Source organism: Equus caballus, chromosome 15, assembly GCF_041296265.1.
Source record: "Equus caballus isolate H_3958 breed thoroughbred chromosome 15, TB-T2T, whole genome shotgun sequence".
Lineage (NCBI taxonomy): Eukaryota > Metazoa > Chordata > Mammalia > Perissodactyla > Equidae > Equus > Equus caballus.
In genome coordinates this window covers 79,894,235-79,920,143 of record NC_091698.1, presented here as the reverse complement: position 1 = coordinate 79,920,143, position 25,909 = coordinate 79,894,235, and the positions used below count along the sequence as shown (strand labels likewise).

At 34.4% G+C, this 25,909-nt stretch overlaps 1 protein-coding gene across 27 annotated transcripts in view; it reads left to right on the top strand.

Moving 5' to 3' along the window:
* The window catches only part of BIRC6 (baculoviral IAP repeat containing 6), a 222,506-nt gene that overhangs the window by 173,198 nt on the left and 23,399 nt on the right, over nucleotides 1–25,909 (top strand). For 25 of the 27 annotated variants that reach the window (XR_011426501.1, XM_023619262.2, XM_023619268.2 and 22 more), the window contains one exon: nucleotides 11,488–11,698. Coding sequence is in view for 24 of the 27 variants with exons in the window: in XM_023619262.2 (XP_023475030.2) it covers nucleotides 11,488–11,698 (211 nt within the window). In the remaining 3 variants the exon portion in view is untranslated. Of the gene's footprint in view, nucleotides 1–11,487; nucleotides 11,699–23,110; nucleotides 23,284–23,847; nucleotides 24,017–25,909 lie in introns of those variants that run through there. The other 2 variants (XR_011426503.1, XR_011426502.1) reach the window with 2 other exon arrangements.

The window sequence follows — 25,909 nt, the reverse complement described above, 5'->3', positions numbered from 1 at the left end:
TTATCATAGCTTTATAGTAACCCCTGAAGTCTGGTCGGATCAGTCCTCTGATGGTGGTGGTTCTTCCTCAGTATTGTCAGCCATTCTGGGTATTTTGCCTTTCTGTATAATTTTGGAATCAGTTGATCAATATCCACAAAATAACTTGAGGTTTTTATTGGGATGATTTATATTCTATTTTTCATTGTATGTTACATGGGACAAGACTGGGAAGAGTAAAATACAGTGCAATATTTTACTAAATGAGTTTATAAAACAATACAAATGGAAATCTTTGGATAACTGGCTATATTTATTTCATTGTAAATTCTAATGTTTCAAATACTTAAATGTAGAAATGGAAGCCATTCAAAACCTCAGTCGGGGGCCAGTCCCATGGCCAAGTGGTTAAGTTCCTGCGCTCGGCTTTGGCAGCCTGAGTTCGCCACTTTGTATCCTGGGCACGGACATGGCACCATCAAGCCATTCTGAGGCAGTATCCTACATAGCACAACCAGAAGGATCCACAACTACAATATACAACTGTGTACTGGGGGGCTTTGGGGAGGAGAAGAAGAAGAAGAAAAGATTGGCAACAGATGTTAACTCAGGTGCCAATCTTAAAAAAAAAAAAAAATTTCTGTAGAATAGGGAAAGTTTTTCTAAGGCTTTATTCTTTTGCTGGTCCCAGGTTGAAAGAAGTTGAAGGAGTATGCATTTATGTCTGTGTTTACATATATTTGAAAATGAAAACAACATATTAGGGGAAAATATTTATAAAACATATTGTGTTCTTTTCCTCATATGCACAGTAGTGTTATAAAGCAGTTGAAGAAAATAAATATCCCAGAAGAAGAAAGAGCAAATGGTATGTGAATAAGTACTTAACCAAAAAGAAAAAAAATTTTAATAACAGCTTTATTGGGAGATGATTCACTTACCATACTATTCACCCACTTAAAGTGCACATTCAATGATTTTTGACATATTCACAGATATGTACAACCATCACCACAATCAAATTTTAGAACATTTTTATCACTTTAAAAAGAAACCATATAGTACCCTTTAGCTCTCATCCCTCTATTCTCTCATCACTCCTCCAGCCCTGAGCAACCACTAATCTGCTTTTTCTCTATAAATAGAGTTGCCCATTGTGAACATTTCATATAAATGGGATTATATATATAGTCTTTTGTAACTGGCTTCTTTCACTCAGTATAATGTTTTCAAGGTTCGTTGATATTGTTGCATATATCAGTCCTTAATTCCTTTTTATGATTGAATAATATTCCATTGTGTGGATACCTACCACATTTGCTTATCCATTCATCAGCTGATGGACATTTGAGTTGTTCACACCTTTTGGCTATTGTGAATAATACTTCAGTGAATATGAGTATATAAATATCTATTTTTGTTCCTCCTTTCAATCCCTTTGGATCGTATATACCTAGGAGTGGAAGTGCTGGTTCACATTGTAATGTTATTACCTGACTTTTTAATTACAGCCATGATAGTGGATATGAGATGGTAAGTATCTTGTTGTCGTTTTGATTTGTATTTCCCTGATGACTAATGATGTTGAGCATCTTTTCATGTGTTCGTTGGCTAGTTGTGTGTCTTCTGTAGAGAATTATCTGTTCAGATTCTCTGTCCCATGAGTGGGGTCTGGACAGAAGGAAGCATCTACCTTTTAGCCATACTTACTTGGAACTTAGCCACAACAGCAAGTAGCTGGTGGTAGGATGAGAAATGCTGAAATCTTGCCCCTCCTCAGATGATGATCTTCCAACTTGAGCTAGGGAGAGAGGGAGCCTTGCTTCTATTAGTCTGGAGTGGATTTTCTTTTCTTGCTGAGTGGAGAGTAAGATCTTGATTCAAATACCACAGACTCTTGCTTTTCTGACTGAGTTTTAGTAGGTTTTCTTGAGAAGATGTTTTCTCAGTTTGTTGTATGCTCTTAGGGCTCCTCTTTCCAGAGACCCTAAGTGGTGGTGTCTTTTAAAGAATTTTTATCAGTTTCCTTGGGGAGCAGGTTCACTGAACTCCTTATGCTGTCATGCCAGTGAGGAAAAAAAATTGAGGCCTTATAAACCTAGAAAAAAATTTTGTTCTCTTATTAATTAAATATTCTATATCCTTACAGTGGGCTATTTTACATCCATTAATTTCTTGAAAGTAAAAATTCAACACATACCTAAATGTACAGTGTTATGCTTTTCCCTTGTAACATTAGTTTTATTAAATATTAAAATACATAACTTTTTCTTTACCCAAGTATTATATTCACTTTTTAAAAAATTCACAGCCTTGGGGCTGGCCCCGTGGCCGAGTGGTTAAGTTCGCGCGCTCCGCTGCAGGCGGCCCAGTGTTTCGTTGGTTCGAATCCTGGGCGCGGACATGGCACTGCTCATCAGACCACGCTGAGGCAGCGTCCCACATGCCGCAACTAGAAGGACCCACAACGAAGAATATACAACTATGTACTGGGGGGCGTTGGGGAGAAAAAGAAAAAAATAATATCTTTAAAAAAAATAAATAAAAAAAATAAAATAAAAAAATTCACAGCCTTTAAGATCGTATCCAATAAATGGTTGTCTTCCTGCCCCTGTCCTATAGCTAGCCAATTCAGCTCCCTAGAGATAATCAATAGTACTAATTTCTTATATTTTTTTATAGCGATCCTATGTATATATAACAAGTAAATACAAATACATGCTCTCCGTCATCTTTGTCATTGTTTTGTTTTGTTATATGTTTTACCCAAATGGTAATGTACCAGGCAACCATGTTTCTATTCTCTGTTCCTCCCACCCCCAAATTACATACTTTGGAATTTTCTCCAATGCAGCATAAAGCATATCTTCATTTTTGTGACTGCATAATTGATATTTAGTAATTAAAACAACTCCATACTGACAAACATAAATTGATTCTTTGCCTGTTTATAAAGAATGCTGCAGTGACTAATTTTGGTGACCTTCATAATTTTATCTATAGGGTTAATTTTTAGAATTACTAGAATTGCTTATTCAAAAGTTGTGTCAATTTGTTATTTTGACAGATTTTAACTTTTTCTTATAGACGTTATAGCAGTAAGTTGAGCAGCTATTTCCACACACCTTTATAAAAGTTCTATACCAACTTCCTTCCAGCCATACAAACGTATGTAAATTTTATATAGATACACACATTAATTTTGCTGTACCATTTGTGAGACATATGTAACAGACATGTTAACCCTATTACCCCTAAGAATTTCAGGGTTTATTTCCAAAGACAAAGGCAGTCCACTACATAACCAAACTACAGTAATCAAAATCTAAAGATTAAGATTGATACAATACAACCATCTAATCATCTAATCCACCGATACCATTCGTATTTCATCTGTTGTCCCAATCATGTCCCCTATAGCAAAAAAAAATACTGCTTTTTGTCCAAAATTTAATCTAAGATCACATGTTACATTTAGTAACCTCTTTCATCTCCTTCAATCTGGAACATTGCTTAGACTTTTCGTCTTTTGTGACCATGACAATTTAATAAAATCGTTTATTATGGAAAAGTTCAAAGTATGTAAAAGTAGTGATTGTAACATAATGAACCCCCATGAACTCCATCACCCAGCTTCATCAGTGATAAACACATGGACATGCTTTTCATTTATATCCTTACCCAGTTTTTTCTAAACACATATATACACATGGGAGATTATTTTAAAGCAAATCTAAGACATCATTTTATGAGTGCTATAGATAACTTAAGCATCGCCTGAAAGGACAAGGGAGAAAGTAAAAATTAATTTAAAAATAAATTACCTCATGTACCACCATCCAGAAATAGTAATCAGTAACATTTAATGACTGTGCATATATAGAGCTAGAAATATAAATAGACAGTTTGGTAATAGAAGAAGATGATAAGACCATAAAAATGTTTGGGACTTAAACAGATTAGCTATTTCTATAAAAATGGAGAGAAGAGAGAAAGGCTGGTGTTGAAACATCAAAGTTTACGTAGCTAAGCCCTTAAAACTTTTATGTGGACTGGAATGAGTAGAAATTCTACAATGCAAGTATTTTGGTCAGTCATCTATTAAGCCAAACAGGCTTTACATGATTTATAAAGAATTTTTGTTTTGTTTTTGCCCAGAGGCTTTCTGCTGTAGGCATTGTTTTTGTTTGTTTGTTTTTTAGGGGTTTTTTTGTGCTGAGGAACATTCATCCTGAGCTAACATCTGTTGCCAATCCTCCCCTTTTTTTTTTTGCATGAGGAAGATTAGCCCTGAGCTAACATCTGTTCCAGTCTTCCTGCATTTTGTATGTGAGTCACTGCCACAGCATGGCTGACAAGTGGTGTAGGTCTGTGCCTGGGATCTGAACCCACAAACCCCAGGCTGCTGAAGTGGACTGTGCCAAACTTAACCACTATGCCATGTGGCCAGCCCTGGGATTTTTTTAGTCAAGTATCATTGTAGATTTTTTTGGTTTCTTTTTCTTATTTGTTCCACTAGATAGTTTCAAAATGGCAAGCATTTGGTCAGTTAATATCTATAGAATTTACTTACTCTTTAAGATGCATTAATTGTAAAATTTGTAATCTTATGGCAAGTAAAATTCAGTTGTAATTGTTTTGATTCTCTGGATCCTTTGCATTTCCATTTACATATTTCAGTCATCTTGTCAATTTCTATTCCCAGTGAAAAGCATATTGGGAATTTGGTTGAAATTGCATTCAATCTGTATATCAATTTGGAGAGAATTGACTTCTTAATAGTATTGAGTCTTCTAGTCTATGAACATTGTATGTCTGTTTGTTTAGATTTCCTTTAATGTCTCTCAGCAGTGCTTTTGTATTCTTGAACTTATGACAAATTTATCCCAGTGTTGGCTTGGTGGCATAGTGGTTAAGTCTGTGTGCTCCACTGTGGTGGCCCAGGGTTCACAGGTTTGGGTCCAAAGTGCAGATCTACACACCGCTCATCAAGCCATGCTGTGGGTGTGTCCCATATACAAAATGAAGGAAGATTGCCACAGATGTAAGCTCGGGGACAATCTTTCTCAAGTGAAAAGGGAAAGATTGACAATGGATGTTAACTCAGGGTCGGTCTTCCTCACTTAAAAAAAAAATCCCAATTTCATTTTTTTGCTATTGTAAATGATACTGTTTTTTAAAAATTCATTTTCCTGTTGTTACTAGTATATAAAAATATAGTTGAATTTAATTTATTCACCTTATATCTTACTACCGTGTGAAACTACTTAGTTTTACTATTCCTTAGGATTTCTGTGTAAATAATCATGCCATGTACATTAAAGACAATTTTATTTCTTCCTTGACCATATGTATGCCTTTTGTTTGTTTCTTTAAAAAAGTATTTTTTATTGTACTGTTGAGATTATGCAGACTTTGTCAGTTTTGGGGAAAAGTATTGAGTCTTTAACCATTAGATATGATGGTTGATCTAGAGTTTTTTTTAGATGCCCAGGTTTATCAGGTTGAGGCACCTTTCTTCTGTTCCTAGTTTGGTTCTAGTTTTATCATAAATGAGTTCTGAATTTTGTTAAATGATTAGTTTAGATCTGCTAAGATGATAATATGGCTTTTCTTTTTTTGTCCGTTAATATGGTGAATTACATTGACTTTTCAAATGTTAGGTCAACCTTGCATTCCTGGAATAAATCTCACTTGGTTGTGATTTATTATCCTTTTTTGTTTCTGTGTTCATGAGCGTTATTGATTTGTAGTTTTCTTTCTTGTGATGTCTTTGTCTCATTTTGGTATACGGTTAATTTTGTCCTCAAAATGAGTTGTTCCTACTTCTTCTGTTTTCTGAAGGAGGTCGTGTAAGATTAATACTATGTAGTTTTTAAATGTTTGATAAAATTTATCTGTGAAGCCGCCTGAAGTTTTTTAATAAAATGTTTTTAGTTAAGAATTCAATTTCCTTAAGTGCACGCGGCTATTCAGATTTTCTTTTCTTTTTTAAAGAACCGATTGGTGTTGGTTTTCTCTGTTTATTTGCTTTGTTTATTATCTGCTTTCCACAGTGAGAGCATAGGAGTGGTTGCCTGAAGCTGGCAAGAGGAGAATGACTAACTACAAAGGGGTGTAAGGAGAAGTTTTTGGGATAATAGAAGTATTCTGTATTTTCGTTTGGGCAGTGATTACCCAGGAGTGTTTATTGTCAGAAGGCATTGAATGCACACTTAAAATTAGTTCATCTTATTGATTGTAAATTATGCCTCTGTAAATTGATTTTAAAAGTTATAAGTAAATCATCTGGAAATGATTTAATGATTTTGCTTGGGTTACTTACAGAGTTTTTTGTAACAAAATGACAGTTAGAAAAGCCTGACACTTTAAGATTCCAAAGAATTAAAATACATAAAAGGCTAAATTTCTCATTTTACCATGTGAATGTAGTAGAAAGCTAAATTTGAGACTTTGCTGTAAAAATATGTTGAAAATATTTTTTTTAAGGTTATGAATTATATAGTATTAAAGCTTAAAAGTGACTAGCACTTTTTAGTGTGCTTTAAGGAAACTGTTATGAGGAATTTCAGGCCATATTAAATTTTTTTCCCAGGCATAAAACACTTTTTCTCTCTCCCTTAGTAAATCATGCTAGTGCTTTTGTCTGAAACTGTGACCTTTGCTTGGCATTATACTTGAGTGGCTAAGGGTCTGGACTTCAGAGCTGGATGACCTGTGTGTGCATCCTGCCGTCTCCACTGCCCTGCTTGTGCAGCCTTGAGCAAGTTCTTCGTTCTTTCTCTGCTTTACTTTCCTCATGTAGAAAATGAAGATAATACTACCTCACAGGGTTGTGAGAATTAAATTAGTTAATATATGTAAAATGGTTAGAACAGCTCCTGGCACTTGTGCTCCCAGTGTTAGCTGCTATTATTATCATAATCACTGTTACTACTTACCTTTGAGACAGAAGTAGTATACAGAAAAGTGTGATTTTCTTTGTTTTTAAAGCATCATGATTGTTCCATTAATGTGTAAATTTGTTTTCTTGTAAAGCAGAATCAACAAGAAAATAGTATTAGACTAGAAGTCCAGAGATTTCAGTGGTTTTCTGAGTCCTTTATTGGGTGCTTAGGAAACAAATTTTACTGCATTGGTGTTAGTTACCTGTGATTAAAGGTATTATTAAGTTTTGTAGTATGTACTACCAATTAGTACCACTAATTACTGTTCCTAATTGTATAACATGTCATTTAGATTTTGTCTAAGTTTTACACGAATCCACATTTATAGGAGGATTACTTCTAGAATTAGTATCTGGTTTCAGTGAATTGATGATAATGTGATCATAGAGTCAGTTCCTGGATTTCTTAGTTGTCTTTCAATTTTAGCAAGGAAACTGACCATACTGTTTATAATTAGTATTTTCATTTGGGGGTTAGTAATCAATGTACTCTGACTTATACCTTTATCCTTAAAAATTGGCCAGTGGGAAGCTACTATTATGCCATTTGGAGATGTACTTTTTCATTTTATTTAAAATTTCCTTTGTCAATTATTTCTTCATATTTTTTGGATCATATGGTTTATTTATATATCAGAACATTTTAGATTTAATTCTCCAGGGTAGTTGTCTTTTAATAAGAACACGGTATTGCCTCAATTGTTTTGTTGTAAGGACAAAATTGGTGTTCAGTTTTAATCCCACTGATTATTATCCTGGCAAAGTGTGTATTATTAACCCTTTAAGACAGTTTTTGTGTATACATAATAATCCTCTATCACCTTAATGTTTGGAGTTACTTAATAAGATATGATTTAGTGTATAATTTATATTACTGCTCCTCTGATCCAAGAATATATATTATTAAATATATATATATGTTACCAAAAGCCATGCTTTGTTGTGTTGTGTTTTATTTTTATGGCACTAGAATGTTGCAGAGCAGTGGAGTATGGATTATTTGAAGGCCATATTATAATATGGAGCATAAATTCTATTCAGAGAACTCCATTCACAAGAATCCGAGGAGGGGCTGGCCCCATGGCCCAGTGGTTAAGTTCGCGCACTCCGCTGCAGGCGGCCCAGTGTTTTGTTGGTTCAAATCCTGGGCGCGGACATGGCGCTGCTCATCAAACCACACTGAGGCGGCGTCCCACATGCCACAACTAGAAGGACCCACAACGAAGAATATACAACTATGTACTGGGGGACTTTGGGGAGAAAAAGGAAAAAAATAAAATCTTTAAAAAAAAAAAAAGAATCCAAGGAAAGACACAAATTCTAAGGAAAGGCTGTAACTATACATTATTTAATAACATTAGAAAGTAAAATTATACCCTTTAATGAACACACTGTCTAAAATACTAAGTATTTTTCTTTTTATATAGAGGTCAGATTAATTGTTAAGATTTTAACTAGAAATAATGTATAATAATATCACTTTTTCTAACTGAGACAAGATCATAGCTTAATCCTTTTGTACATGTGTTTATAGCTTAAATTCTTTAAATTGTCTATGTGTTATCAAGTTACTATGATCTGGTAATTACTAAATTATATTATCAATAAAATACTTACTACATTCCAGATACTCTGATAAACCATTACAAAACAGTTCAAACAGATATATGATGAAAAGTATTTCCCCTTAACATTGCCCCTCCAAACCCTAATCCTTCTCTTCACAGGAAACTACCGTTACTAGTTTATGATTAATATTCTGAATATTCCAAATCTATACAAGTATATCCAGTGCATGTATGTATCCTTTGTTTTGAAGTAAACCTGAAACAAAATATTCTTGCTGTTTTGAACATAGTCTGAAGATTTTTTCTTTTAAGCATAGTGACTGGCTGTGTGACACCTAGAACCGCTAGAGGAAGACCCATCTCTTTGGATAGAGCCCATACGCACATACTTTTCATAGTTTGTGTATGTAAACAATATGAAGGATTTGGATCTTTTTTTTTTTTAAAAGATTGGCACCTGAGCTAACAACTGTTGCCAATCTTTTTTTTTTTCCCTGCTTTTTCTTCCCCGATCCCCCCAGTACATGGTTGTATATTTTAGTTGTGGGTCCTTCTAGTTGTGGCATGTGGGACACTGCCTCAACATGGCCTGACTAGTGGTGCCATGTCTGCCCCCAGGATCCGAACCAGCGAAACCCTGCGCCACCTCAGCAGAGGGCATGAACTTAACCACTTGGCCACGGGGCTGGCCCAGGATTTGGATCTTGAAAATGGAACTAAGCAAGAGAATTTTTTGCTATGATGGAAACATTCTGTATCTATGCTGTCCAGTATGGACTCGTGTGGCTATTGGTCGCTTCAAATGCAGCTAGCACAATTGAGGACAGAATTTTTTATTCTTTTACATTTAATTAAATTTAAGTAGTCATATGTGGCCAGAGGTTACCATATTGGACAACTCAGGGAGCATCGTGGTATAATGAAAAATGTCTAGAATTAGATGTACCTGGGTGTCAGTGTTGGTCTTGCCGTTTTCTATTTGTCTGCCTGTGCAACTTACTTAATCTTAGTTCCTCATACTCATAATGGGGGTGATAATGCCTTCTCCAAAGAATAATACACACACAGAAATGTCACTGAGTTGAAAAAAGGGTGAGATGTATCATACCAAAGTTGATAAGCCTGGTGAAGGACTGGAGAAGGAGAGAAATGGTCAAAAGAGACTATAGCCTTATCAGGATTGTTTCACTATTTGTCAGGATGATCAGTTTGAGATGGTGCTCATGTATGTAAAATGAATGTTTAGAAATTCATTGATTTTCTCTAAGTATTCCTACATAGTTCTCCAGCCATAACAAATAATATTTGAGTCCGTGTTTACATAAATGTCATCTTCATGTATTTTTTGCAACTTATTTCAGTCAAATATGCATGTAGGAGACAGATCTACTTTACTCTTTTTAAATGCCCCATACGATAGAATCATTTGGATATGTTGTTATATATTTAGCCCTTTAATTTATTACCCTTAGGTTGCTTTCAACTTTCAGTATTGTAAACAGTATTATATTGATTACCCTTGTTTATAGGTAATTAGTAGCAAGTGATATTGCTAAGTCATTAGAATATGGGCATTTTAAATGCCAAACTGGTTATCAATGTGCATATTTACCTGTTTCTATAAGTCTAGCTTTCCCATATCCTCACAAGTATTAATGTTGTGTTTTATGCCTATTGATTAGTAACTTTGGGTTTTAACTTGGACTTACCTGAAAACTGTATTGTACTAAGTTATACTATAATATTATAGTAAATAATAAGATTAGATCATGGGTTGGAAAAGAGGCTTTAACCATAACCAAGTATGTATGGAAAATTTATATGTGATAAAGATGGAGAGGGTAAAATTTCAAATAAGTGAGGAAAGAAGAGGCAATCATGCTTTCCTACCCTAGTCCTCTGCATCATCATTGCAAGGTATGAAACGAGGGCCTGCTCCTCCATTTCTCTGAACAGCCTATTTGTCATCGGACCATCAGAATCAATTTTGTTAAGTCCTTTATCCCTTTATATCAGTTGCCACATGAAGTCCAGGATTCCTAGGTGATGCCTCATCCTCTGATACTCTAATCCCAGTATTGCTCTCTGGGCAGTGAAGTAACTCCTACATCCGCCAGGTACTCCCCTAATTCTCCCTCCCTGTTTCAGCCTTCTGTGTAGCATTCAGAGTACTTACTGGTGTGTGAAAAATTTTTTACTCATTTGTCCTTTTCTACCTAGAATGTAAGCTACATGAGGGCAGGGATTTTTGTTTGTTTTTTTCGCTGCTGTATTCCCAGCCTGTTTAACAGTAGGTTCAGTGAGTATTTATGGAATAACTAACATAATAAATAACAAATATTTACAGAATAATTTTTTTCAGTGACTGGTATAGGAAAAAACTTATTAGATCCTGATCTCATATGATTCACAACAGTAAATTCCAGTTGGAAGAAACCCATAAAACTTAACAAAATTTATACAAACGTTAGGAGCTACGTATGTTTTTAGAGTAGGAAATCCATTCTTAGATGCACGTGGTTTTAAGAAAAAATTTCATTTGAGTTGTAGGTAATAATTAAGTTAGCATATAATCAATTTTTTAACAATTTGTTGAATTATACTTTTGATAAACTGTGATCATATTGTTCTATTTTACGTAATATACAGCGGTTTTATCACTTCAATTTAATTTTTAAAATATATTTCCACTTCGTGCTAATAAGTGTATTTACTGCCATAATTTATTATCTGGGCTATTTAATTTTTATGTGTAATATAACTAGGTAGTTGCTTAATTATATTTCTTGCTCTCTCCCCAACTCTGTCCCTTATTTATTTTTATTCCCTAAAAGTGTCTATTATGCTTTTTACATTGGTGCTTCATAAACATCTGCATTAGTCCGTTTACCAACTAACCAATTAATCTTAAGATTCAAGTAGAAGCTGCATTGCTGTGGACTTACTTTTATATTGCACATGTTCTCATTTTATATTTTTCCCCTCTTCTTATAGTTCTTGACATGGCAAGACATGTGCCACTCTATCGAGCTCTGCTGGAATTGCTCCGGGCCATTGCTTCTTGTACGTCCATGGTGCCCCTGTTGTTACCTCTTTCTACAGAGAATGGTGAAGAGGAAGAAGAACAGTCAGAGTGTCAAACTTCTGTTGGTACATTATTAGCCAAAATGAAGACCTGTGTTGATACCTACACCAACCGTTTAAGGTACTGTACTTTTCTTCATTTCTCTTGACCTTGCCTCAAACAATCTTTAAAATAGCTTTATGAGGTTTTCTAATGATATATGCTAATTAAACACACATACACACAAGCAATATATAAAACTAGAAGGAAAAAGTATCCACCAAAGGCTACACTCAGAAACCTTTGTTCACATTAGCTTATCAGACATCTCCCTCTACAGTCTTATAGCTATAGGTATGAAGTTTTTCTTAAATGCTGTCACATTGTACCTATTATACAGATAGATGCTAGTTTTATTCAGTGTTGAGGTCAAAGATACTTTTCAGTGTCAGTAAATATATATTGCTGCCATTGTTCTTAATACTTTTAATTATGCATTGTATATAGGTGCTATATTTTACTTAACCATCTAATAGTGGACATTTCGGGTTATTTCCAATTTATAATTACCTCAGACATACATCTTTTGGGGCTTGTAGAAATCTCCACAGTAGATTCATAGAAGTGGAATTGTTGGGTTTATGGATTACTCCTGTTTCATTTTGATACATATGTTATAATTCACACTGTAAGTTTTTTAGAAGTCAGAGGATTCAGTATTTATTTGTTGGAATTATAATAAAGTTAGTATTTATCTTCATGTAAATTTAAATTTTTAAATGAATATTTAAGATTATATCTCACTAGATTCAGATAAATTCTGCTACGAAAACTCTCTTTAAATAACCTGGTAAGCCTTTTCCTTTCTCTTAGAATCTGTTTAGTGGTTGTCAGTTTTACTTAAAGATGGCCTAATTCTGATTTCTAAGGCATTTATACTACCAGTGGAAGTTTATTCCTTTGTCAGTGGTCTTTTGAGTCAATTAATATTCTTTACCATCTTTGCAATATATTCGTTCTACCTATTTTCACTTATTTTTTAAGAACCTAAAATTTGGGAAGCAAGAATGTATGTCAAACGATGGCAGAGAATTGGTCACTGGAGGAATAGTTTTTGTCAGTCTTCACCTTTCAGGGAGAAATCAACTTCTCAGATAATCGTCACTCTTCTTAGCTTATTGTATTGTCATTATCACTTTAAAAACTAATGTCTTGCTGCCAGTCAGCAGGAATCGTAAATTAGAGAAGAGAGTAAAGAAGAGCCAATTGGCAGAGATATAAAAAGCTGTAGGTTCGTACTACTCTTTTACCAGGGAAGGAAAGTGTAGAGGTATATTTTCTTTCATAGTATGAGATATTTTCTGTTGAGGAGAAAAGAATAATATTATGTTTGGTTCCATCCTTTACTGTGGCAACAATTTTTTCAAATAGTAACCTAGGCAGCCAGCATAATTGTATAAAAACAATGTGATGTCATAATTGAACTGAAGGTCTAATTTCCTAATTGACTTCAGTCACACTGAGAAACGTCTAACTGAACATCCCATGCTCTGCCCTGGCCATCCGTGTTCCTTACTCTTGTACCTAAAAAGATAGTTCTTGACAAAGCAATTAATGTAAAATATATAAAGGGGGCTGGCCCCATGGCCCAGTGGTTAAGTCTGCATGCTCTGCTTTGGCGGCCCAGTGTTTTGCTGGTTTGGATCCTGGGCTTGGACGTGGCACTGCTCATGAAGCCATGCTGAGGTGGTGTCCCACATGCCACAGCTAGAAGGACCCACAACTAAAAATATACAACTATGTACTGGGGGACTTTGGGGAGAAAAAGGACAAAATAAAATCTTAAAATAATAATAATAATAATATCACAAATTTGTGATGTTATAAATGTGAAAATAAGACCATTAAAATAAAAATAACTTTCTTTATACTACATGTTTCCTTATGCTATAATTTCTATTGGATCCTGCAAAAATGCAGTTGTAGTACATTGAGTTCTATGGTAATTATAGAAGATGCTTATTGCATTGAATGAAATTTGTACACCTAGAGTGCCTTTTTCGTTGCTTTCCTTAAATTAACAAATTTCCAGTTCACATAACATATTCAGTATAATTTTTAAAAAAGTGAATGACTTCTGGGGCTGGCCCGGTGGCGCAGCCATTAAGTGCATGCATTCCGCTTCAGCGGCTCAGGGTTCACTGGTTTGGATCCCGGGTGCGGACATGGCACGGCTTGGCAAGCCATGCTGTGGTAGGTGTCCCAAATATAAAGTGGAGGAAGATGGGCACAGATGTTAGCTCAGGGCCAGTCTTCCTCAGCAAAGAGGAAGCAGGTGTTTGCTCAGGGCTAATCTTCCTCAAAAAAAAAAAAAGAAAAGTAAACAACTTCTGTATAAAATGTATTAATTAATGATTCACTACAAAAATTTAATTTCAGATAGAAGATAACTTGAGTTTCGTTTAACTGGAGCTCTTTATTTTTCTACTTGGTTACCTAAAAAGAATTATTCTTCAGGTTGTTTCCTTCTTCAACAAGGAAAAAAAAATGATGCCTCAGACTTCTAAATTCTGTACCAACAAAACACGCCTGTACAGATCATAATCAGTGTTCACAAAGTTCATTTCATTTATGTTATTTATCTTATGGTGACCCTGTACAGTAACTATTTCTAATAACTGTTTTACTGATGAAGAAACACTACTAGTGCATTTTTTAATAGAATCTGAATATGTTTCTTAGTCAAGATCCATCCATCATGATACCTGTTACATTATACAGCCTCTGTTAGAAAAAGAAACCAGTAAAGACATACGTATTTTAACATCCCTACTTTCCTTTCAAGGTTTGACATATTGAGAATTCATTTTCAACTTCACAGAGAAAGAGGGTAAATCTGTTTTTTTTCCAGCCTAGCAAGACTTAAGATGTATTTCTTTTCATATTTTCATTATAATAGACCTCTAATAAAATGAACGATGTAGTCCAATTTCCTGTAGAAGTTAACATCCACAGAAATTGGCCTAAGTTCAACATTAACACTGTTTTAAAGTGCAGAGCTTTCCCCTCCCCCTACCTGCCTACTCCATCCCCAGCTATATTCTTTTAAAAACCCTGGATACTCTTGAGAAGACGATGGGCAAGGCAAATATGTTCTGTTTATGTATCATTTTGAGGATATGTTTTTGTACTTTATTAGGGTTTGGAGTTATGGCTTAAAAATAATATGTAGGTGTACCCCAACTCAGAAAATTATTACATTATTTTTATCTCTGCTGTCTTGGAAAGGTAAGGCTGAATAAAGTACGTCTATTTAGTATAGAGGGCTTTTTTTTAAGTAAAACAGCAAGTACTAGTTTACTAATTAAGTTATATGCCTATTGCCTTGTTTTTTCCCTCTTGTTAACTTATTTCTCATTTGTAACTGTTTTTTAAACAAAGCATATACAAAAGGCATGCAGTTTTTTTTCCCCTTGAAACAAAATTTTAATACATTTAACTCTTTGGTCATCTTAGATAAAGAAAAAATGGATTCACTATGTACTCTGCAGATCTCTAGGTCATGATTGTGTTTATATATAATGATTTTCATTGAAATTATTTCTTCTGTATATGTTACGTTTATAATTTTTGTCTTCCTTTTGTGGGTGAGAGAAATTAAAATGTTTTGCCCAGTTTACTTTTACTGGCAGGAATAACCCAAGTAAGATTATCCTATCTTGAGGTCAGCGCCTAAACCCAACTAATTTTGATCTCGAAATTCAAAGAATGGGGGGGATTATATAGGTTAGCTGGCTCTCTCCCAAGCCTGAAACCTTTTGTAAGAGGAAGTAGAAAGCTATCATTAAGAAGCTTAAAAGGCAGATCATTTATCTTGTATTTATCTAGTTTATGCATTACAAGTTTGTGATTATATTTAGATAGGTGAGATCTGGCCTGATCACAAGATCGTGACTGATTTGTTCATTTAACAGATGTTTATTGAATAATGTTCATGGGAGCATAACAAGAAGATAGAGTCCTTTTTCTAAGGGACTGACAGATAAATGGGAGAAGCAATCACTAGACAGTTTTAATTACATGATACATGGCATATTAGAAGTATACGACATTACTGGAGAATCAACCCAGATTTGGAGGCCTAAAGAATAAGTAGGAATTAGTTAAATGAAGAGGGACAGGGGGCTGGTATACCAGGCTATGGGCATAATGTTAGCAGTGAAAGGAAGCATCACGCATTCAGGGAAACCTAGAGAAGTTTGGTGTGCCTGGCTGTAGTGTGGGTGGGAGATGAGGCTAGAGAGAGCAGCAGGGGCTAGAAGATGAAAAGAGTTGTATTAGACAATAGAAAGTTAGTTCCTAGGTAGAAATTCATTCTGTGTACCAGACGTTTGACTTAAAAAAGCAATCATGTAACTCAGGCTTTATAAATCACTTATTAACTGCATTATTCTGCCTGTGGGTTAATACTGGCAACTGCAGATTTATCCCTGGGGATCCCCTTCAGTAGAGTGCAAGTGCTATACCATAAATAGTTCTGGGAGCATGGTTTCCTTTGTTCACATATAAGAATCTAAAGTCTAATTCCAGGTGGAAGTTTTCTAAAACTAGTCCTACTAGGTTATTTTACCGACCCAGTTAGGCAGAAAACTATCACCTCTTGGCTTGACGGAGGCTCTGAGTCATTAGCAGAGAATCTTAAGTCTTTTATATTAAGGTTCAGGGATGACAGGGTGAGACTACATACGTGTTCATACATTCCTCTGCTGTTTTCTTAAAGCTGTCATCCAGCTTAAGTTGTAGATGGGGAGAACTCGTACAGCAGTAAGTAGGTTTTAGATGTAATTTTTCTGGAGCCTTTTGTCTGTATTATTTTGGAATTTATCTAAATCTAAAGTGTGCTCATGTAATAATGGGATTTTATTAATCTGATCAAGTAAGCCAAACAGTTTTCATGATTGAAAACAGGAGGAAATTTTTCTTGGTAGAAATTCTTTGTCAGAGTACAGAGCCTCAGCATTTATGAGGAAGAACTTTTAGATCTTATACCACCTGTGCGATTGTTAGAATCTTTCTTTAGATCAACTGACTTTAAAAAAAAAAAAAAAAGCATTTTATTTGAAGAGGAAACTTCAAATTACTACCATATCAGAAGAACCATTATTATTTGCCATAAATAGAAGATAAGAGTAAAAGCGAATAAACTAAAATAAAAATACTGACTCCACACCTGTTTTCTGCTTTCAAAAGGAAGGTTTGGCAAATGCTAAAGAATTTCCAAAGGGTCATTGAGACCTTTCTTTTCATTGGAAAGGGGCTAGCTTTCTCATTATGCAATTCAGTTATCTAGTACCATATTTCATTACCACTTAATGTCTTCTCACACTTTGGGAAATCTTCTTTAATAGGGTATATCTTCAAGTCCTCTAAAATAGAAGCGTTTTGCAAATATAAACTAACAAAATAGAAAAAAGAGAAAAAATGGCAAGATGTCCATTAACTATCTTACTCTCTCTCCCTTTTTATCTGTGTTGAATTGGGAGAAACTAAAGTTAGCAGATAGCCAAACTAGCCTAGCTTTTGTTTGTAAATGTGGCTACAGTTTAGAATGGTATTGTGGTTCTTATCATCACCTTAAAAGTTTTACAAAAAGTAGTTGGTTTTTAACTTAACATGCTTCTCTTCCTTTTTGTTTTTTACTTCCCTGATTGCTAAGATACCCAGGGCCCTCTCTGGGCCCTCTGTCTGGTTGAAGCACTTTCTAACCAGGTCTGTCCTGCTGTTCCAGGATTTTCCCCTTTTTGTTTAAGACAGACCTCTTATTTCAGAATACTTTCCTAAGTATGGATATGATAATTTATATAAAAAAAAGGAAATGGCCCTTTAGCCTTACAAGGGGGCACTTGTATTTTAATAAAGAGTAACTCAAGTAATTCTTGATGAAGGAGTGTATAGGAGCTGTATTAGGTGGGTTGCGTTTTACGTCATGCTCCCTTTTCGGTGGTCGGCCGGCGGGAGTAGCCCAGGTAGAATCATTACTGCAGTTACATTACCGAACTCTCTGTGCGTCCAAAGGCTTCAGTGAGAAGAACTGCTTAGAGGAGGAGTATGGGATGGCTCAGTGGCACAACGCCATGGGAATGCTTTGTATGCCTGATAGTTCTGTAATTACTGAGTTTTTGCTGCTATGTATAATAATATATTGTGTGACATGTATAGTTATATATGCACGTGTATATCAACACACACATCTGAAAAGTAGCTTCTAAAGTTTAATTTTTGAATAATAAACTTTAAGCCATGTTTCATATTTCCCTTACTTATAATTATACCTTAATAATAAAATGATATCTCTTATGGGTGAAGGTTAGTTTGATAATTACAGCACTCTGATACGGTTGGTATTTAGTATAAACGAGAGCACTACTCAAGTAATGAATGTACTTCTAGTTTATTATGTTCATCTTTCCTGGCTTATCTGCTAAATTAACCTTTTGACATGGCAAGGTGACAACTAGGAGTGGTTTGTTGTGATTTAGTGTGCTTTTAAAAAGTTGACAGGGGTTGACCTAGTGGCGTAGTGGTTAAGTTCGCGCACTCCACTTTGGCTGCCCAGGGTTCGTGGGTTTGGATCCTCGGCATAGACCTTCACATCTCTCATCAAACTGTGCTATGGTGGTGGCCCACATGCAAAGTAGAGGAAGATTGGCACAGGTGTTATCTCAGGGCCAATCTTCATCACCAAAAAAAACAAAAAACGAAAAAAAAAGGACATTTCCTTAGACAGTTGTTAAATATTTACTGTGCAAATTGCATTAAGAGCTTCCTTAAAGATGATAATATTTTAATATTCTTTTATTCATGATTCTATATTTTTATTACCTACTACCTCTCCTAATACATCCTTTCAAAATTCACACTTCTTAATAACTGCATAGAGTGAATTTGAGTCTAATGGTTAACATGGATAAACTGATCAAAATTGCTGTTGGCTGATTGCCAGTAAGCATTTAGATGAAGATAAATCAAGCATAACATTCCTTTTGGAAGCACAGAATGCTGTGCAAAGCATATCACTTCAAAATAAAGAATTTTCCATTCAACACTCTCCAACTTCTGTCTGCAGCAGACAAGATTAAAGGTAATTAATTATCGGAAATTTTTCAGAAATCAATTTTTTTAATATATATGACATATTTTGTACATTAGTCTCGTAGAATTTTGAAAGCATACCTTAACTATACCTCTAAGGTTGCCATCATCTATCGCTTAAAACCTAAACAGTATTGGAACATTTTAGGATGCTGTCATCAGGAAACTTTTTTTCCTTGTTCCACTGAAATTTTTTTATAATAGTTTGAACAAAAATGGGGAAACAGTTGATTAAACCATAAATACTGGTTCTGTTTAAAACTTCATTTGCCTCAGTAATATTAAGTGGTTTATTTACGTTATTTCAGAGAAATTGTTCAAAAGCCACCTTAGTAATCATTTCAATGGAGAGATTGAAGGACTTCCAAAATAATAAAAAGCTCTTCTTATTTCTTTGCTTGTCTACTTCCATACTAGGCACTTAAGAAGAACAAACATTTAGTATTCATCCATGAAGGACTTAGATTCTAAGTGGAATTTACTCCCTTGGCTAGTGTTTGGAAACTTTTATTACCATATACGTTTCATTTTTCAGATGCCCTCAGTGTAGCAATATTAACCCTTTTCTTTTTTTGTGAGGAAGATTGTCTCTGAGCTAACATCTGTGCCAGTCTTCCTCCATTTGCCTGGGATGCCGCCACAACGTGGCTTGGTGAGCAGTGCTTGGTTCATGCCCAGGATCCAAACCTGTGAACCCCAGGCCGCTGAAGCAGAGTGCATGAAATTAACCACCATGCCACCAGGTTGGCCTAACCTTTTTATTTTTTACCTAATGCAGAAAGAATTTACCAACTTTTCATTTATTTTATCCAAAAGTCTTAATTCTTGCCTTTTTTCTTTAGCTTTCTAGTTTAATGAGTTTTGTGTTTAATACTTTAAATCATTAGGCTTACAAGCAGTGGGAAGAAATAGTTCCCTAGGAGCCAAAAGAGAGGTAGAGGGACAGAGGGAGGGAGTGCATTGAGAATGAGACAGCATGATACCAAAAGTCGGAGAGAAAGGCTGTATACAAAGTGTAAGCAGTGTTACACGCATGTCAAAGACAGTGTGATGAGATAGATGTTTATTGATGCTGAGTCCAAGGTCACTACCACTTACATGCATTATCAATTGTGTTATATGAGCTATATGTTTCAGGATGATTGCCGCTATCTTTATTATCTCAGACAAAATCTCAAGCAATCTTAATTGCTGAATTTGAAGTCTCTTGCTAAGTAAGATTTAGTTTATAACAAATCTTTCCTGACACATCATAGTAAATAACCTGTCTCATGTTTTTATCTTTAGGGTTTTAGAGCCGTAAGGGACTCTCTTTCAGGTAGTTCAGATCCCTCTGAAAAATAAGGTCCATAAATACTGTGATTTGTTCCAGGTTCTCTGATGCTTAGTTGCAGAGCTCAGATCCCCTAATGTCCCAATCAAGTATATTTATCCACTGAATTAAACTTAAGTTCCAAAGAACAATTGGATTTGTGTATCAATAAATAATTAGAAATGGGAGAGATGGACTTGCTTCTGACTTAGCTTTGTATATTTAGGATATATAAAAAAAATTTTTTAATGTTGACAATGAAGTAAAATTATTTTTAGTTGAAAAATTTGCTTTTGATAATTATAAAGTATATACAATAATGTGGATTCTATGAAGTTTTTCTTATGTTTCCTTTTGCTCATCTTTTTTCATTCTCCTGAAGAATTTTTAAGTTAGCACTATGATAGGATATTAAGGCATATTTCCTTAGTTATGTGTAGCATTCAAGTTGTGCCTAAGTAATAATTACTGTATTAATTACTAAAGTAAACTAAGCTTCAATGTGTTTTGTGGTCTATCTAGTACGTAAACAGGTAGCAACTTTCTATAATTATTTAAATAAAGAGTAAGGCAGCTTTACCTGTTTGATGTTTTTCTTGCTTCAAAGAATTAATAGAAACCATTCTTCTGAAAGTTTCTTAGTTATTGATGTATGTATTTTTCCTCTCCTGTCTTTTCAAGCTGATCTGGTATCTACTTGTATAGATTAGGGCAATGTGTTGGTGATAAAATTGTTTCTTATTTGTTGCTAAAAGAAGCCTGTCACCACCTGAGAGGCTATTGTTTTTCGTCTCCTGAATTTTATTGTTGTCTTAATATACCTTATATTTCTAATATCTTTAGCTCCCTTGTCAAGAAGAAATTAAAGAGTTCATATAGCAATACTTCATATTTAAAGAATAAGCAAAAATACTCCCCTCTATTTATGACCAGTTATTGATCAGTATTTTATTTTAAACTCTTAAAAAAAGAAAGAACTTGAAAGTAACTCTCAATTACCTCCATTAATAAAGGGATTGTGGCATGGGTAACATAACATAATACTTTAAACGTTTATCTATATCATTTCCACTTGAATTGAAATATAATTTTGCAGTGTGAAAATTCATTCCGTTGCCCATGAAATAATCGCACTGTGAGATGTGACCCCTTTGGCTTTTACGTACCAGACCTGGTGAAATTCATCTCCTACTGGCCATTCCAACCTGTGTTATCTCAAAATGAAGTCAAAGTGTAACCATAGTAGTTTGGTTCAAACTTCATAGCTTCCTTGGAGCTGGAACAAAGGCAATTATTTTGTCTTTGATCTTCTATGCAGACTTTTCCTGCTGGACTCCAGTAGGCAAACAATCATATTTAGTATTTAATAGTTTCACCAAAAACTTGAAAGAGGGACTTGCTGTCAGTCAGATAGTCTTAATTGCTAATACGGATGTGACACAAATGTTGAGTATAAGGTCTTCTGGACATTGAACTTCTTAACAGCATTAAAGCAAGCATCTATTATTGCCATTTCCCTTAGCTATCTCGAAGAGTCTTTCTGGTGCAAAGAAGTTTATCATATTTTAAAATAACTGAATTCACTTGTAGAAATACCCAATTCCTTTTTATCTAACTGAGCAGTAAGATTAGTTGACCTCATCCTTGAAAGGCATATTTTCTATCAAACTCTCTTATTTTAACTCCCTTAAGCTAGTTCCTCTAGGGCTTCAATCCTTTAAGAAAAAATTTGAATTCTAGCCCTCCTATTTGTTTCTGTTGGAAAAATATTTCCTGGTTTCTCCTCTTTTTCCTCTCTGCCTCTCAAACCTACACAATGAGAAAGGCTTGATTTCTTAGCCAAAAAGCATTTGTTGTAACCATATATGTTTTTTTAAGTTTCTGTTTTTGATGACCTTGAACAAGTTCAGTTGTTTATCAGCCTTTCACTTGGCGGTAGAGACAGTGATGCCAACATTTATTTTAATCTCTCTTCTTTGCCTCAGTTGGATTGTCCCTTAGTGAAGCTTATTATTTGTGGCAGCTCCATTCCACAATAGCACACAGTACTTTCATTATGTCCTGTGATGTTTAATCTGACCTAAAAATTATTATATTTTTTATCTAATCTAGAAATCAAGGTTTTATTTTTAAAGACTTCTCATACCTCTGTTTTGAATATTTCCTTCTCTCATACTGTTCATTTATTCTTGCCAAGACAAGAAAGATTTCATCTTCAACTTTCATTTAAATCATATTGAAAACTAAAACTTGTACTTCCGTTTGGAAAGAGTTTAAGTAAAAACAAAAGGGTATCTAGAGCTTTAAACTAATCATGGAAAGCATTTATCTTAATTAAAGAGGTCTTTGCCCCATTTACTGGTGCATTTAGAGAATTATTTTCAGATTTTCTGGAGACATTAGAAGCAAATAATTCTCCACAGTAATATATTTTTTAAAATCCTTCTGCTTACTTTTAATCTTAATTATTTTAAACTATAATTCTTGCAAAGAGCTTTAGAGCTGTGGAGTATGATATGATGCATTGTTTTATAGATAAACATAGAAGTTTCATTCTCTTAGCGTTTTAGAATCTTCCTCTAGGATGCCAATTCTTAATAGTTCTGAATCTGAACATTTCAACATGTAGTCTCCAGATTACTTCTTTAACGTGGCTCTGGTTTTTAAATGTTTATTTCAACTGTGTGATAGCTTTGACTTTAGAATTATGAGTGCAGGGGATTGAAGTGGTCTTTCCCAATGTTCTACCAAGAAAATAGCTATATAAGCTGTTTTCAGTTTATAGGTTATAAAGGAACATAATCTGATATTTTGTATTTAGTTTTACAAAATATCCGACTTAATTTGGGTGATAGTATTAGAAGAGGCAATTCAATATAATTGAATGCTGACTTATGGGTTTTTTTTTTCCCTTTTCACAAGAAAGATTTGCCCATTTTGCTCACATCCTAGTTCAGATTATGTGTCACAGAGCCAAAATTTGCTTTATATATTAGCTATTTAGTTGGAATTCACAGTATAGTGGAAAATGTTTGCAGATAATTCTGTGCAATAGTAGAAACTTCAGTTGATTCCTCGTATTTCTTCAGGGCAGTGATCACAACCAGATTCAACGTATGCACAAAGCAGCGGATACCATGGTAGCGGCCGTCGCTGATTGCTTTTACCATGTTGGATCCATTGTCAGTCTCAAAGACCTACTTCCAGCTAGGTGCCTTGAACTCAAATAGCTTTTCACACAGACTTCAGGATGTGAGCGAAGGTATGGCCTTTTTTCATGAGCTGGGCCTACATATGGGTTGACAGTAACCTGCAACTTTTAATAGAAAAGAGACTACTGGCTATAGTTTAATGTCAGACAATGACTAGTTGTAGTCATCATTAGGGAGGTAGTTTGTTCTTCATATATTTAAAGTACTCATGTTTTGGACATTATCCCTTTTTTCCCTGTATGTTTTTGTCAAAAAAAACTATCCACATAAAAATTTCTCATTAGAACCTGGTGTAAAGCTCTAAGATATATCTGCTTTATGATTTCACCACTGTCTTCATTTTGAGATGTATTTGGTCATTTCTTTCATATATTTGGTGTAAAAAATATTTTTTAAACTTCTATGGATTTTTGCACTTTTTCTAACATTTTTTCTTTTGTGGTCAAAAAAATACAAAATTTATCATCCTATTTGCACTATTTTAATAGTAGGGATTGCTCCTACTAGTCTTCTTTTGAAAACTGGAATTAGAAAATTGGTATTCATGATTAGGGCTTGAAATTTAGACTTAGTAGTTTTCCAAGAGTAACTTGCTCTAAATTGCATTGATACAGTTGACTCTCCACACCAGAGGTTCTTGTTTCTTCAAGGAGAAAATACCCTAATTCTGGAAAAATGAACTTCACTCCTGTATCTTCTTTCTCTACTTGGCAAGATGTATTTCTTTAAGTGAAATCTTTATGGAAAGTACAGTGGATCAACTGATTGATGACAGATTTTAGGGTACCATCTTTATTTTATTATATCTGTAACCGTAACTCTTCTGTTTTCTGAAACTACTTACTGTTGCTTTCCTATTATGGTTCAGTGTCCCTATTATTTAAGAATTTTTTAAGCCCTGGGATTAGAAAGAGAATCATTTATAGTTGGGAAGAGAGAGTCCTTATAAATTAAAGGATGTACTGTCAAGCAGCTTATGCATTTCTCTTGACTCTCAGTGTTTGACACTAATTGTGAATAGCTACTGTTAAATTCAGAAGTTGAGAATCTGTTTGAGCTTGTCTACTAGAATCATGTTTTCATTAAGGAAATTGGTGGTCTCAACTTTGTTTCGTAGCTACAAAAGACAATATCGTGTTTGATTCTAGCAGTAAAAATGTTTGATATTTCATTCTTAAAACATTCATTCACTGTACTCTGATTACATACATATGCAGACATATATGTTCGTAGACACAGACACACAGATGTTGATGACTGAAATGATATACAGTCATGTGCTGCATAATGACATTTCAGTCAACAATGGACCAAATATACAATGGTGGTCCCATAAGATTAGTACCACGTAGCCTAGGTATGTAGTAGGGTATGCCATCTAGGTTTGTGTAAGTACACTCTATGATGTTTGCACAAGGACGAAATCACCTAATGACTCATTTCTCAGAACATATCCCCGTCGTTAAGCAATGCCTGACTGTACAGTATAATATCTACCAAGTTTTCCTAAGAGGAAAAGGAAAGTTGGCCATGTGTTCTCTGTGACTTCTTATACCTCAGGGAAGATAAGAAGACAGCATAAGAGAAAAGGCAATAACCAGGTGACATTATGCCTCTTCAGTTAGATTATCTCGTCAGGTGAGGTAGTATATACCTTATAGTCAAAAATATCTGTGGGTACTAGTTTTTTCACATACTATGGGAACCAGTTCAAAGCACATGCATAATACTGTATCCATTTACCCTTGCTATCCACCTGAGTGGCTTTTCTTAATTTACCTCTTATTATCTACCTAAAGTTAAGCACTGAGTTTCTTTTGAGCAGATTTTTGTCTTTGTGATAAAGAATGGTTCATTTGTACATAGACAACATGATATTTTTTTAAAGCCTCTTCTACCTTCTGTTAGTCTTTTTATAGTTCTCTAAGGCTCCATGCTCACTTTGTGAAATAATGTTTTAATATAATAGCCAAGTCCTTTTGTGGTAGGTATACAACTAGAAAAATAAGTAATGTGTAGTTTAGATCATACCTTACCATGCAAATTTTAAACGCCTGTATTTATATGTGATTTCAGTTTGTTTTAAATTGTTTAATGAATTAACAAAGATGTAGATTTTTAGTATCTAAGAAGTAGTGTAATGATTATTTTGTGAACATGTGGTGAGAGTTGAAATAGAAAATTGATATTTAGTTGTTATTTTCAGTGAATCTTATAATAAAACACCACTGCATTCATCTAGAAAATTTAAAGAAACATTTTGATGCCTTATGCACAGAAATTTTACTGTAATACATCCTGTTATGATATACAATTTGATATAAAGTTATGTACATTTTAGACCCTGAATAGAGAATAACAGATGAGTATCTTTAAAATGATTATGCCCTAAAACTTAGTGTTTAAAAAATTTCCAGTTTATAGAAACACATTGTATTAAGACACCTAATAGTGAACCTGCATTTTACTCTGGAATATCTCTTTTTCTTTCCCTTGGAAATTAATATACTCTGAATGAAATACAAATAGTATTAAAATAAAAAACTCCATATGGTTCCTTGATCCCCAAGTCTTAAAAGAGAGAGGATAGACGTCTGTCATTTTTTAGATACAGTAGTGATTTCTCTACTTCTAGGTATTTATAATTACTGTAAGTATGTTTTTAAAAGTGTGGAT